Raw genomic sequence first — 15,952 nt, forward strand, 5'->3', positions numbered from 1 at the left:
TGAAGAAGGGTCTAGGCCCGAAACATCAGCTTTTGTGCTCCTAAGATGCTGCTTGGCCTGCTGTGTTCATCCAGCCCCACACTTTGTTATCATGCTTCATATCCAGATTCTTGTTTTGAGGGCGAGGAACCTTTTAACACCATCCTTATAATTTATATTTTAATCTAATCCGATATCACAACACCCTTCTTCTGTACTAATGCATTTTGTAGCACCCTCTTCTCTCGGGAAGGCAGATCGTAAACATTAATGTAACAAACAAGCCATGCCCTTTCCTTCTACAAAAATACCTTGAAAAATATTCTGGGAAAATTCCAAAATATCTTGACTCACATACACTTCTTTTATTTACCCATTTACTGTTCCTGATTTTATGATTCCCATTTACAAGCTACTAATCTATTCATGTCCCTCTCTCATTTCCTTTTGAAAATTTTCTCTACAATGTCTCTCTCTTCAGCTTGCTTCTCTGCAATTGTCATAAGCTTTTTGTTTCTCTTTCAAAGAAGTTTTAGATTTGCACATGTATTCAGATTACCTCATCATCAAAAATGTATTCAATACGGTGAAATGTATTTGCTAAAGGATTCATATGGCCAATGAACTAAGTGAAGCAATGAAAATTACTTCTGTGTCACGTTGTGAAAATAAACCGAAATAATATGCTTTGCATATTGATTTATGTGTTTGATTACACTCCGACATTGGTCATTGACAGCCTACATTAACAACTCAAACTAGCTGTTTCCTGTTCTTTAATAAATTGAGGAAGGACATCAGGATTAACTGACTTCTCATGGCTGCCTCACAATCTGTAATTTATTTGTACATGTATTTCTATTTACTTGCTGCATACCTACGTCCAGTGAAGTAAGTATATGTGACCGCCTGGTGGTGATTCATTCAAAATCTGACAAAATGCACCTTCACATATTACAACATGTTCACAGAATCACAGAAGGAAATGACCGGTCAATCGTCCCTCCACCAGGTCTTTGAAATAGCAATCCAATTTTTCCCTTGCTCTTTTCCACAGTTCTGTGATTTTTTTTTCACTGTATGTATTAACCCCATTCTCTTTTCAGTGTTATAACAGAATCTGCTTCCATCATCCTTTCAGGCAATATTTCCAGGCCATAATTCCTCAGGGAGAAAAATAATCCCCTTCATTCGGACCTCTGCTTCTTTTGCCAATCACCTTAAATCTTTTGATCAGCTAATGAATAAATACTGTCCTTTCTGTCCAAACTGTAACATGTTGCAACTAAAAAATATTGTATAAAGCCATTAAGGCAGGTGATGAGATATAGATCCTTCCGCACGGTTGTAGGAAAACTGTACATTCTGTAAAAAAACTGGAAGATTTAGAATGCAGATCCATTAATGTTGATCTGATACTTTCTACATTTGAGAAAGGGCATTTATCAGTGAGCAGGGTCATGGTATGCACATCCTTTCTGCCAGATTTACGATTTGAAATGCCTCGAGGGATGCTTAATAAAGGGTTGAGAAAGGATTTTTCCCTGCATTGTTAGCAGAGTATACATTTTTCTCACTTACATTGTTCTGAAACACTGCCATTATTTTGGATGTGGCAAATATGATGAAAAATAATGGGAGTGTGGGGAGGAATCCAAGAGGCAAAGTAAACTATAAACATAAAAGGATGGAAACAATGAGCAGATCAGCCAGCATTTATGGAGACAAACAAAATAGTTGAAGATTTCAAGTCAATTATCTATTATGTAAACTGGAAAATGACGAGATAGGAATGTAAAAGGTTATAAGAAAGTAAAAGAAGAAGGAGCAAGAAGACTAAATGGCAAAATGACTTATTGTTAATGAAATCCAAGCGAGTTTGTGAGATTGAAATCAATATGTATTTTACTTTTCTTTTTGGAGAGAGTTTAATGACTTTCACTGTCATACGCCTCCCATCTCACACCCAGTGTCACGGGCAATTCCTGTTTATATGTGCACCGATGATTAACAACCACTGACTAATTCCTTATCTTAGATAAAAGGCATTGACAATTTGATTAACCAAACATTAATGTTCACATTACAGAAAGCAAAGGGCAGGGGGCATAATAAGCAATGGAAGTAAATAAAATGTGTTTAGAAATGATCAGTTTACAAAAGCTGTCAGAATGAAAAGCTAAAAGATAAAGGAATTAGAAAACGAAATCAGTGAAAACAAAATATACGTAAAGACAGAGAATTATGATCGAAAATAATTGCAAAATGAAATGACAGTTGACAAGAAGCTTACGATCAGTCTCGTGGGCCAAATGGAAGTGATCACCCAGTCTGCATTTGGTCTCCCAAATGTAATAGGTGAGGCCACAGAAAGAACAGTACACCCAGCATATTAAATTGGAAGCAGTCCAAGCAAATCAATGTTTCACTTGGAAAGAGTGTTCGGTACCTTGTGTGATGAGCTGGGAGGCTGTAGAAGGACAGGTGTTGCATTTTCTTTGCTTGCAGAGAAACAGAGAGCCTGTTGCCAATGACTTAACAGTGGATCAGTGTGTGAAAGAGGGAAAAGTCCCATTATTTTTCCTGTCCTTGGCCTGCCACACAGTATTTTAATAAAGCTCAACAGTAGCTCAAGGAACTGCATCTTATTTGTCACATTTACCAAGATACAGTGAAAAACTGCTGACTGAAGTGTGTTATACAGGCAGATTGTACCACACAAAGTGCATCAGGGTAGCAGAAGAGAGTGCAGGATACAGTGTTACAGCTGCAGAGAAGGTGTCAAAAGTCTGACAACATCAGGGAAGAAACCGTTCTTGAATCTATTCATATGTGTGTTCAAACTTTTATATCTTCTACTTGATGGAACAGGGTAGAAGCAGAGTGTATTCAGGGTGCGAGGGGTCTTTGAACGCATTGGTTGCTCTCCTGAGTCAGTGGGAATTATAGATGGAGTCACTGGATGGGAGGTTGGCTTGTGTGATGGATTGGGCTGTGTTCACGGCTCTTTGTAGTTTTTACGGTCTTGGGAACAACAGTTGCCATACTATACTGTGTTGTAACCAGGTAGGATGCTTTCGATGGTGCATCTATAAAAATTGTTAAGAGTCTTTGTAAAAATGCTGAATTTCCTTAATCTCCTGAGGAAGAAATGACATTGTGGTGTTTTCCTGATCATCACATCAACATGGGCAGACCAGGACAGATTGTTTGTGATCATCACTCCCATGGACCTGTCACTCTTGACCATCTCCACCTCAGCACCTCCAGTGGCACAGCCAGTCCACATCGTGGAGTCAATGACTAGCTCTTTCGTTTGGCAGAATTTGGCCACATAGTAATGCGTGTATAATGTGACAACACTATGGCTTTAAGGGGTGTGCTTTGTCCTTTTTTTTTAAAATGAGGAGAGGTCGAGACAGAAGTGGAAAGAAGTCTGCTCAAAACCAATAAAGTAAGCCGCTTGTGAGGCCTTGGGGTGTTTTGAAAGTTGCAACAAAAGAAGCAGCCTGAATGGGTGGGTTTGAGCTCCCACAGATCCAGGATTTTCATTTTAGCTTTCTGCAGTCGCCGGGGACTTGAAGCTGATGTGAAAGCCCTTAGTCCTCACTCTGTTACAGCTAAAAGCTGGGGTTCTCTTTTCGCTGCTAGAATTGGAAGGGAGACAATCTATTTTACTGAATTTGCCTTTGCCAAGCATTTGCTTATGAGATGTTATTATACTGGAGTAGTTCATTAGTAGCTTATTATTTTGTTAAGTATTTCAATAGAGTTACATTTAAGCCAATTTTTTTTTTTACTTTTAATTTTGTCTGTGTTTAACTATAGCGTACAAAATAACCGTGTTTTACTTCAAGCCGGTAGTTTGACGAATCGAATTGCATTCGGAACACAACGTCGGGCACTTGCCTTCAAAATAAGAAAACGTTAGAGTCTAGGTTATCCCTTGACATGTTTGAGGAGGTTTGGTCTGGTCCATTGCAGTAAGGAGTACAGTAGAGGGCTGATTGCACAGCCTTGCGGGGCACCACTGTTGCAGATTACCAGGGAGGAGTTGTCACCTTACTATGGGTCAGGAAATTGAGGGTCTAGTTACAGAGGAGGGAGCTGAGACCTGGGTCTGAGTTTAGAGGTGAGTTTGTTTGGAATTTTGATGTTGAGGGCAGAACTGTAGTCAATAGGTAGGAGACTGATGTGGATATTCTCATTTTCTAGATACTCCAGAGATAAATGTAAGGCCAAGGAAATGGAGTCTACTGTGGACGTGTTGCACCAATAGGTGAATTGTGAAGGATCAAGTTAACTTACTAGGCTGGAGTTGATGATTAAGTTTTAAAGCACTTCATAATTGTGGAGGTTAGAGCCACTGGGTGGTAGTCATTGAGGCACGCTGCTTTATTTTGCTTTGGCAATGGGATGACAGTGGTCTTCATGAAGCAGGTGGAGACTTCAGACCGTAGTAAGGAGAGGTTGAAGATGTCTGCAAATTCAAATGCCAGCTGGTCTGCACAGCATCCGAGTGCATGCCCAGGGACTGCATTGCGCCAGTCACTTTCCCTGGGTTGACCCTCAAGAAGGCTGCAGCGGTGGCCATGGTTATAGGCATCTGAGGCTGTTGGGAAAGGTGACATCGTTTCATTAACCTTCTGTTCAAACTGCCTGCAGAAATCATTGAGCTTGCCAGGTGGGAATGTACTAGTCCCGCAAACCTGTTCGACTTTGCTTTATAACCCATTATGGGGTGTAAGCCTTGTCATAAATAACGTGTGTCCAGGGTCTCAGGCTTAGGTTGGTATTGCCTTGGCCTTGCGAAGGTCGTACCTGGATTTCTTGTATAGGTCAGGAATATGGGTTTTGCATGCCTCAGACCTGAACTTCAGTCAGCGGTGATCTCCCAATTTTAATCCTACAGTGTGGAAACAGGCCCTTCGACCCAACAAGTCCACACTGATCCTCAGAGCATCCCAGCCAGACCCATCCCCCTATAGTCCACCTAATCGACACATCCCTGAACATGGAGGGCAATTTAGCATGGCCCACCCACCTATGCTGAACATCTTTGGACTGTGGGAGGAAACCCACACGGATAAGTGGAGAATGTGCAAATTCCACTCAGACAGTCACCCGAGGTCAGAATTGAACCTGGATCCCTGGCACTGAGAGGCAGCAGTGCTAGCCACTGAGCCACTGTGCCTCTCTTCATCCATGGTTTCCAGTTGGGGAGCATTCTAATTAATTTCTTCGGCATGCAGTCTACTACAAACTTACCAATGAAGTCTCTGATGGTAGGGGCATACTCATTTATGTTGGCTGCTGAGTTCTGGAATATGGACCAGTCCACAAACTCTAACCATTCCTGTAGAAGCCCTTCTGTTGCCTCACACCAACACTGCTCTACTTTCTGCACTGAGTCCTCATGCTTTGATTTTTGCCTATAAGCCAGGAGCAGAGCACAGCACTGTGATCTGATTATCCAAAATGCATAATGGGGTATGGAGCGTTAGGCATCTTTGATGGATGTATAGCAACAGCCAAGCATATTCGGAACTCTGGTGGGACAGGAGACATGTTGATGGTATTTTGGCAGCACAGTCTTCAGATTGGCCTGGTTGAAGACACCGGCTATGATGAACAAGGCCCTGAGGTGTTCTGTCTCAAGACTATTTGTAGCATGGTATACTTTGTTAAGCACACTCTTCACCTCTGCATGGACACTTCACTTCACATGGTGATTTTTTTTACATGATGAAAACATTTCCTATTTCATCCCTGCTTTCTTCTATCCTATAACAGTCTTCACCTTTTCTTTTTCGCTATCAACCACCTCACCATCGCTTTCATCTGTTCAAATATTTCCCTTCTGATGAAGGTTCATCAATAATTCTTTTTCTCTCCCTACAGATTCTGCCTGATTTCTGAGTATTACAGGTACTTCTGTTTCTATTCCCAATATCTTTTATATTTTGCCTTGGTCCCAGAGTCAATCCACTGTGTTGGGGAGTCAATTATCACGGCATAATGGTATCTTCCTTCATGAGGGGCCTCACCTCACCAGTCACCATCCAAAGAAACAAACATAAAAGGTCCATAAGCCACTGACATGGAGACAACCATAAAGGCCTGAACTCATCAATCACTTTACATACTGCAACTGCACCCAACTCCCCACAAAATTTGCCATCTCATTTCATACCAAAGAATCATAGAATAGTTACCGGATAAAAAGAGGCCATTCAACCCAACACCTCAATCCTGACTCTCCACATGCTGCTTGGCCTGCTGTGTTCATCCAGCTCCATATTTTTGTTATCTCTACACAGCAAATCATTTGAGCCATGCAAATTTTTCTTTTCACATGCTTATCCAAACCAGCTACGATTGACTGGACCACCAGCACATTTTCAGGCAGCACATTCCAGTATATAACCAAATCGCTGCACATAAAAAGCTTTCCTTGAAACTCTCACCATGTTCTTTTAACTTTATTTCTTTATTTTTAGACTGACACTAAGAACAATGATAATACCTTATGCAGTCATAGAGCTGTACAGCATGTAACCAGACCCTTTTGGTTCAAGCCAGCCATGTGGACCTGATATCCTAAGTTGATCTGGTCCCATTTGCCAGTATTTGTCTCATATCCATCTGAACCCTTCCTCTTCATATACCCTTCCAGATGCCTTTTAAATGTTGTAATCATACCAGCCGCCATCACTTCCTCTGGCAGCTCATTCCATACATGCACCACCTTCTGCATGGAAAACATTGCCCATTAGTCTTTCTCTTCTCACCTTAAACCTGTGCCCTCTAGTTTTGGACATTTCTACCCTCGTGAAAAGACCTTGGCTACTCACCCAATCCATGCTCCTCATGATTTTGGAATACTCTATAAGGCCTGTCTCAACCTCTAACGCTCCAGGGGAAATAACCCCAGCCTACTCAGCCTCTCCCTATAGCTCAAACTCTCCAATCCTGTCAACATCCTTGTAAATCTTCTCTGAATCCTTCCAAATTTCACAACATCCTTCCTACAGCAGGGAGCTTACTTTGTTCCTTGAGGTTACTGCTGAATAGAATGTTGTCATTTCTCATGAGGCCAACTTAAAACAAAAGTCAAGAGGCTCAGCTTCAGGTATACAGGACACGAGTGAGACCACATGTTGAGTACTATGTATAGTAGTGGTCTCCCCATTTAAGGAAGGATGTAAATGTGCTGGAAACTGTTTTGAAAGTAAGCCTTGTTTCCACATCATAAATGGAGATTATTTGCTAAGACCGGTGGAGTTTCATGCCTGTGTTTGGTGCCGGTTCATTTGCTTCCCTCGGATCACTAATAGCTTCCTGGCTCTCAATTTCTCTTGTGACAGCTACTGACATCAAACCAACATCTGGGATTAAGTCCATGCTCTTTACATTGTTAAACCCAGGTTCTATGAAACACTGATAAATTTCAAAGCCTAGATTTATTTTTAACGTTAAGTCAGTTTTCAGCACAAATGCTAGGAGCTGCCTCGTGTACGATTGTCTCTCACTTAAGAACAAAACGGCGCCAGGCTAAAACTAAACCAAGGAAGAGAGTGCTAACACTGCGTATTCGATTCCAAAGGGCCGACCCACCCTGCCTCAGTTGGAGCACAACAGCTGAACATATAAATAACCTCCACACTGAGCAGTCCCTTTTGGTTTTCAAGATGAAACCATTGGCAGGTAAATGGATTACTCTCTGCAAAGTTTTGCAATAGCTCAAAGAAGTCATTTTCAGCAAATAACTCATCTTCCAGGCCGTGCATAAGCATTACAAACAGGAAAATATGATGTCTACAGAATACTTTACCATTCCGCCTATTTACTGTGGGAGCTATTAAGTTATCTTAGAGCAAGGATTTTGGGAAAAAGAATCAGAGCCGAATAATGACAATTGAGTGTACTGAAATTTTGTTCACATAAAAAATTATTTTCATTCATCAACATTGGTATTCTGCTATGAACTCAACAGAAACTGCCAGAGGAAATTAATGACTAAATACAATAGATTATGGGAATAATCAAGTATTATCTTACTGCAGGTATACATGAACAAAGGAGCATTCCCACTTCAACATTTATTAATACAATTGCTTTCCAGAAAATATTGAGGGCATAGCAACATAAAAGACATTGAAGTTACACTGTTAGACCTACAAAACAGATGTGGGAGCAGAGGGATATATTAAGTCACGAGGAAGAGAGTTCCAAACATCCTTGCATATAGAAGTGCTTCCCAACATCTCTCCTGCTGAGTCATGTCCTAGTTTTTAGACTATGCGCCTGAGTACCAAAATCCCCAACAAATGGAAACAATTCATCTTTATCTACCTTGCCTTTTCCTCCTAGTATGTTGACCAACACCACAATCACTTACACTGACTCCCTGTGCTCAGTATGCCCTGATTCCCTCCTGACGCCTAGCCCCAACCTCCCACTGATTCTCCACTGAGCGGAGAGTTTGCTGGTCAGCCATGAGGTGGTTGGTGTGCCCGGGTGGAACTCTGCTGGTCAGCAGCATTGTGAAGCAGCTAAGGGCCCTGGGTGGCACCAGAGTGGGATTCTGGTGGCCTGTGACGAGGTGGCTGGTGAGAGTCGATGGTGAAATGGCAACGTGGAGGCATGGGATCAAGAGATCAAGGCCAGCGTGGGAGAGAGATAGAAAGCCCAGAGCAGAGCGACTACAAGCCCATGGCTAAAGAAGGACTGTAATTTGGAACTTTTAACTTTATTTCTTATTTACTACTTTATACTGAGAAGAACCTGCAACGTTGAAGTGGCTACAAGAGCAGGTCAACAGGCTAAGAATACTGTGACGAGTAACTCACCTCGTGACTCTGCAAAACCTGGACATCCAGGACAAAGCAGCCTGCTTGACTGGCACTACATCCACAAGCATTCACTCCCTCCACCACTGGACGATAGATGTTACGGAGCTGTCCTTACATGCTGAATACTGTTTGACTTCAGGAAATATTTTACTTCGCTGCTGGTAAAGGGGTCAAGCTTCCCAAATAAAGGCATGATGACGGAAATGCTTACGTCCACTCCAAGATGACTGTTGCAAGCGAATGCTCTTTGGGCACATCCTGTTTTCTCCCATCACCACTGAAACAACTACAGAGAGGCCGGTATCCTGTCACTCAGACACCTTTTATTTACTAGTGCAGCCAGCTTACATGCAGTTCTCAACCGAGGAGGTTCTAAATTGGTCAGCCAGGGATTTCCTGCTTGGCTCAGGTTAACAAACTTGTAGTTGATGTCGACCTGGTTCAAATCACTACAGGCTGCAACTCTAGAATCCCTTCTCTAGACCAATTTGTCCTTTAAGATGCTCATTCAGCCCTATGCTTTGACCGAGCTTTTGTCTATCTGTCTTAGAACTCCCTTAGTTTCTCATTTTGCTTTCTAGCCCTGCTTTGAAACACGCTATGACATTTCACCATTTACCATAGTTGCAAGTTGTTGTTCTGTATAGCTAAAGGTGTACTCCAATAGTTTGTAAAAATACTGCAGATGGACAGCCATATTTCAAGGGTATAAAAGACAGGGCTTTGGTGAGGTTGGTTAGTGCTATTTCCTGTGACCCATAGACTGCCCTTTATCATTGGTTCCTGGAGTGTGGGTGTCTCTGGCTGGGCCAGTATTTAGTACCGGTCTCTAATTGTCCAGAGGTCAGTTAAGAGTCAACCAGACTGCTGTTGGTCTGGCATCACATATTGGCCAGACCTGGTAAGGATGGTAGATTTACTCAGAGTGAGAGCTGACCCTCACTTGTCCAATTCCTAAGAACCTCACTTACCCATTTCACAAATACCTGACGACTGAGTGGTTACTAGCATGGTAACTAGACCAAATTGGAGCCTAAGCCACTGGTATGCCACCTCTGAAAGTGACAGATATGACAGCTCACCACAACTAGACCAGAAATCAAAATCTGTGGGATTGCACCATCCAGCTTCTGGTTTGCAATCCTGGCATCGACAATTTCAGACCTCAATGATTCTAGAAAAATTTCCAGTTTCTTTGTTCATTTTCCTAGAGAGAGAAGCTTCCACTTGTTACCTTGGGGCTTAATGTCAGGAATCTGTCACTAGATTGGTTCCCGTGCAATGTATGTTTATATTCGCTGCTGTTCACAACAGAACATCAATCCATTCCTACCTTCCACTACGGCAACAGTGTCTCATTTTCCTCATATATGAATGCTGTACTGATTAAATGGCAGAGGACGCTGGATCAGTTGTTAATTTTAATCCACAAAGATAATTTTTTGTTAGGAAGAAGTATTAAGGGATATAAGACAAAGGACGTATGGAATTAGGCCACAGCTCAGCCATAATTTTACTGAATGGCGAAGCCAGCTCAAGAGGCTGAATGGCCTACTCCTGTTCCTATGTTCAGGAGTTAGACTGGGTTATTTCTGTCCAATATATCTGGGTAGCCATTCATGTGTACATGTAGGAACTGCCCAAAGTCTCCTGTCCTAACACAGAGCAGAGAAATGGCCAAGTGGAGGCTGAAACCTCCCATGCATTTCCCATCCACGTCAGCACATCAGCAATTCTGTGGGATCCAGAGGCACATCGCTGATCAGACAGCTGGTCCTCCCACAATCCCTAAAAACAGAGATGGCTTACATGATACTTCAGTGCTCCCCAAACGTTCTAAGCCTTTAGCCTTGACTGAAGTTTACCCTCCCGCATATAAAACGTTCAGACTTAAAGAAACAATGGTATTGATTGTAGTATGTTTCACAGCAGGAAGGCCATCAAGAAGCACAGAAAGCAGTTTGAACATTTTGCCTAAAAACTAATTGATTGGGATTATACCCTCCAAATTTGTATTGGCTACCTACAGTCTGGTGGAGGAGCTTAAATTTTATGCAGCAAGTTTCATGCAAAACTCAGACTCCCTTCCAGTCATAATAAAATGTGAGGCTGGATGAACACAGCAGGCCAAGCAGCATCTCAGGAGCACAAAAGCTGACGTTTCGGGCCTAGACCCTTCATCAGAGAGCAAGGGTCTAGGCCCGAAACGTCAGCTTTTGTGCTCCTGAGATGCTGCTTGGCCTGCTGTGTTCATCCAGCCTCACATTTTATTATCTTGGATTCTCCAGCATCTGCAGTTCCCATTATCACTCCCTTCCAGTCAGCAGTGTGTGCATTCCCACACAATATGGGCTGCAGCAGTTCAAGAAGACAGCTCACTATCGCCTTCTCAAGGGCAACTAGGGACTAGTAATGAATGGTGGCCAAGCGAGCATACGCACATCCCATGAAAGAATATACTTGTGTAAAATTAATCCTCCACAGTGGTTGCCACATCAATGGCTCCTGTAACAGCAAACTTTGCTGATCAAACTTTTCAGCTGCAGTAACCATAAACATATTCTCACAAATCTCTGAACTCATAAATAGCACATTTCCCTCCATTAATCAGAAACATCACCGGTGTCCTGAGTCCTGCCTTGTCTATTTCTACATGATTTTGACAGTTCTTGGTATGGGTTTTAGAAGAAAAACTAAATATAGGCATCAGATTTATGACACGTGGAATGAAGGCTTTCCATGAGAAGGACACAATAGGACGTGGTGTCATCTTCAGATATTTCTGGTAGATTTCACATTGATCTGTTCCATGAGTTGCAATTATGCACAGTAGGTAACACTATACAAATTGACCTGTTTTCCTTCTCCACTTCCTGTCACTTAATGCCATTAACACCTGATGAGAAACATCCTGATGGGAAACATTAGGTTTTGTTCAGAGGATATAATAATTCCCTGACGGGACATATTACAGGTCAACTAGCACTCGAAAAATAGTTGCCAGCTCCACGTCAAGTTCATTAGTGTTTTCTTCATTGTAGGTTTATGACCAACATGGGTACCTCACTGGAGACTGCATCACCAATTATTAAGTTGCTTACTCCAACTATTTTACTTTGAATTATAACTCTCTTTAGTGATCTCAACGCCTTATGATGGCCAACTTGGCTCTCAGATATCCCCAGTGTGAAGTACTGACCCAGTCCCAACTTGTGATCCACAAGCTCAGTGCTACCATCTTGGTGGTATGGCAGCTATTTCCAGATTAGAAAATCTTGCACTGTCCCATTTGGACCTGCTGTCTGCTGCTACAGTGTTCCACCTAGGAAGGGTTCCTTACCAGTTTCAGTTGAACAAAGCACAGGCTTCTGTGTAATCTAAGCTCCATGGAATTTTCCCCACCCTGCCCCAAAAGCCTCCTGTGGCCAAACAATCATCTTCGGCCTCTTGCTAGCCTCTTCAATGAAAGAAAAGCAGAAAACTTCACAGACTCTTGAGAATGAGAGCATCCTCATGACCACACAGGCTCTCCCTTTCAGAATGATGAGCACAACTTCCAAATGTGGTTTTCAAACAGTATTGGCAAAATTCTCGGGAAATTGTCATGGTTTTGCAGAAGTATCAGCAAAAGCACCACTTAAGCTGCTTTAGAAGTCAGATCGGGTCAAATGGATGTCTTTAACAGTGCAAAATCCTTTCATTTGTTCTTGTGAGATAAGTTTCGTTAGCAAGGCCAGCATTTATTGCTTGTATCTAATTTCCATTCAGAATGTGGTGGTGAGCCCCAGTGATCCTTGTGCTGTAGGAACACTAGCAGGCATGTTTCAAAGAGAGGTACCGGATTCCGAACAAGTGACATTGAAGGGACAATAGAATGGATCGAAGTCTGGATGCTGTGTGACATTGGAGATTGTATTCTTCGCCACTTGATGCTCACAAGCTATGGAAATAGTGAGACTATATTTTCTGTTTTCAGAAGTTAAGGTCATAGAATCATACAGTATACAAACTAGCCCTTCGAACCAACATGCACTATGCCAGCCAAAAAAAAACAAAACTAAATGAATCCCACTTACCTTGAGGTCCATAATCCACTTTGCCCTGGCATTTTAAGAGCTCATCCAGCTACTTCATAAATGCTGCGTTTAGTCTATTATTTGTCACCTGGGCTGTGTGTTAGTCTTTTCTTTCAATGTATGCACAAAAAGGTTTCTGTAAATAGATCACACAACTTCAAAGACAGCGATCATCAGATCAATTCAAACGTCTGCATCATTCAATAACTATTAGAAAATCTAATTTTCCTTTGAATTTGTTTGGGATTTTAACCTAGCCAGACCAGAACAAATTGCCCTTGAGAAGCTCCAGTCCAATTAGTATATGTACATCCACAGTGCTGGTGGGAGGGGGTCCCAGTGGTGCATCTTGTGTAGCAGTGTTGCCAGGAGTGAGTATTACTAGTGATGGGTGGTGTGTTAAACAAGCCTGCCTTCTCCTCGATAAAAGTTGTTGTAGCTGTGCTCATCCAAGTGCCAGAGGATCTTCCATCGCATTCCTGCCTGATGCCATGCAGACGGTGGCAAGGCTTTGCGTAACTTTAGGAGGTGGGTTGCTCACTGCAGAATTGCCAACATCTGACATGCCCTTTTGCAGGGGTGGTCCAGCTGAGTTTCTGTTCATTAGTTGCGTCCAGGGTGTTTGTCTTTGGAGATTGATTATGCTACTTAATATTAAGAAAAGGCTTTTGCACTCTCTAGTACTGGGGAGAATTACCGCCTGTCCATATTTATTCTTGTTTGCCATTCATCAGCTAAACCTGGATGGTGTCCACATATTTCAGAATAAGGTCCGAGGCCTGTTGCGGTACCTGATGATTGAAGCAATGCTGAGGAATGGGTTTGCATTCCGTTGGGTTGCTAGTGTTTCCCTCCCCTCCCAATGTGGCCTGTTAGTTTGCCAGCATTCACAATCCTGGCTCAAATACAAACATGCTCTTTGGAGTTCCAGAAACACGGAACTGGATCACGGAAGCAGAAAAAGAGAATCACTGGCACCTGTTGGGAGCTTACTAACTGGCAGGAAAACAAACACATTCTCAAAGTAGTACTTGGGAAGAAGGAGTTTATTTTTCTCAGAGAAAAGGCACCCTTAAAGCAAGAAATCTATGTTCTGGTGAAGAAAAAGCTGTAGCCATGTTATTGGTTCAGTTAAAATAATAGCAGCAAATGGTTGGAATAATGTTGGTGTTGCTGTTGGACTATCTTTGCACTGAGCATTTGAATTATCCTGGATGTTCTTGGAGATGTCTAGGCTGTCCTATGTTGAGTAAATGCTAATAATACAAGGGATGATGCTGATTTGTAGTAGAGAGACTTACCAAGCACAGTTCAATGGAACGAACCAGCAAATGCTTTTGGTTAGTGTTTCAGATTATATCAGAGCTTTCATTGCTGCCACTATGCGGAATCATAAATGGAAGAAGAGGCCCATCGAGGCTGTGCCACCAGATATTGCTCTAACTGCTTTACCAAGTTTGAGGTTACCTGCCTCAACTACCCTCCAAGGCTTTGCATTCCAGACACATACCACACTCTGGGTTCAAAAACAGATTACACAACTCCTCTCTCACCCTCTTGCCTTGCATTTTCAAAGTGTTTCACCTTGTTCTTGACCCTCTGATTCAGGGGAACAACTGCTGTCTCTTCACCCTGTCCACACCACACATACTCTTCTACACCCCTCAACCTTCTCCGCTCCAAAGAAAAACCCAAGCCAATCGAGCCCCTCCTCAGAGTTTGAGTACTCTCTTGTCTTGACACTTCTTCTTCGACACCTCACATCTATCTGTATAAAATTTCATCAGCCTCTGATGTGGCTATGTGAACACTTATGAAACTGGAGGAACAGAGCAGGCCAGGCAGTATCAGAGGAGCAGGAAAGTTGACATTCAGATTGGGACCCTTCTTCAGAAATGGGGAGGGGGAAGGGAGCTGGAAAATAGATAGAGAGAGGAGGGGTGGGGCTGAGGAAGGGAGGCAGTATGGCGAAAGGTGAATGCAGATAGGGCGTGGTGGGGATAGGTCAGTGGAATGGGTGGGGTAGATAGAAGTGATGGACAGTTTGTGTCAGGTCAAGGAGGCGGGGACAATTCCTCCCGTAACCTAATACTTTCCTCATCCCTGAGAACCACCCAACTATTCTTTGTGCCATCTACAAAATTATTTATCATTTCCCCACCAACACCTCACCCCAAACCCCACATTCTCATCATTATCTTTTATAACACAAACAAACCTTGATTTTCTTCCTGTTCTCTAGATGTTATTCACAGAAGAAGAACTGAAAATTCCAGTCTCTTGTTTTGAAGGTCTAGGCCCGAAACATCAGCTTTTGTGCTCCTAAGATGCTGCTTGGCCTGCAGTGTTCATCCAGCTCCACACTTTGTTATCTCGGATTCTCCAGCATCTGCAGTTCCCATTATCCCTGATACAATTTTAACCTCACTGCGAAGCCTCTTCCAGGGATGCCTAAACTGAAGAAGTTACCCTCCTCCTTCCGACTTTCTGATGAAGGGTCTAGGCCCAAAATGTCAGCTTTTGTGCTCCTAAGATGCTGCTTGGCCTGCTGCGTTCATCCAGCTCCACACTTTGTTATCTCTTGGTTTTCCTATTTTGGTGAATTTACAGACTGATGCAGTTGAGATCTTTTATGAGCGAGCCACAAATAGTATTTTGGACACGGAGTAGAATTCTCTTTTGACACTCTGTTCCGTTATGCTGAAGACTTACAGGACGTTAGTGAGGCCTCGTCTTAAGAAGTGTGTCCACTATGTTATAGGAAGGATGTTTTCAAGCTGGAGAAGGTTCAGGACAGGTTTATCAGGATGTTGCCAGGAATGGAGAGATTGAGTTATAAAGAGAGGCTGGATAGGCTTGGACTTTTTTCACTGGAATATGTGAGGTTGAGAGGTGACATTATGGAGGTTTATAATATGAGGAGTATAGATAGGATGAATGGCAGATGTCTTCCTTAGGGTTGGGGATTTCAAGACTAGGAGGCATATTTTTAAGTTAGAGGAGAACGATTTAGAAAAGACATGAGAGTATTATTTTTTAAAC

General features: G+C 42.5%; 1 protein-coding gene across 5 annotated transcripts in view; it reads right to left on the reverse strand.

Annotated features, from left to right (window-relative positions):
* Positions 1 to 15,952, reverse strand: part of si:ch211-26b3.4 (connector enhancer of kinase suppressor of ras 2) — a 554,826-nt gene that overhangs the window by 415,220 nt on the left and 123,654 nt on the right. The window contains exon 1 of one of the 5 annotated variants that reach the window (XM_048544971.2): positions 12,911 to 12,964. The exons of the other annotated variants lie outside the window; for them this stretch is intronic. Within the exon in view, the coding sequence (XP_048400928.1) occupies positions 12,911 to 12,922 (12 nt within the window). The 5' untranslated portion in view covers positions 12,923 to 12,964. Of the gene's footprint in view, positions 1 to 12,910; positions 12,965 to 15,952 lie in introns of those variants that run through there. 5 annotated transcript variants of the gene reach the window in all.

This window comes from Stegostoma tigrinum, chromosome 15, assembly GCF_030684315.1.
Source record: "Stegostoma tigrinum isolate sSteTig4 chromosome 15, sSteTig4.hap1, whole genome shotgun sequence".
NCBI classification, from domain to species: Eukaryota; Metazoa; Chordata; class Chondrichthyes; order Orectolobiformes; family Stegostomatidae; genus Stegostoma; species Stegostoma tigrinum.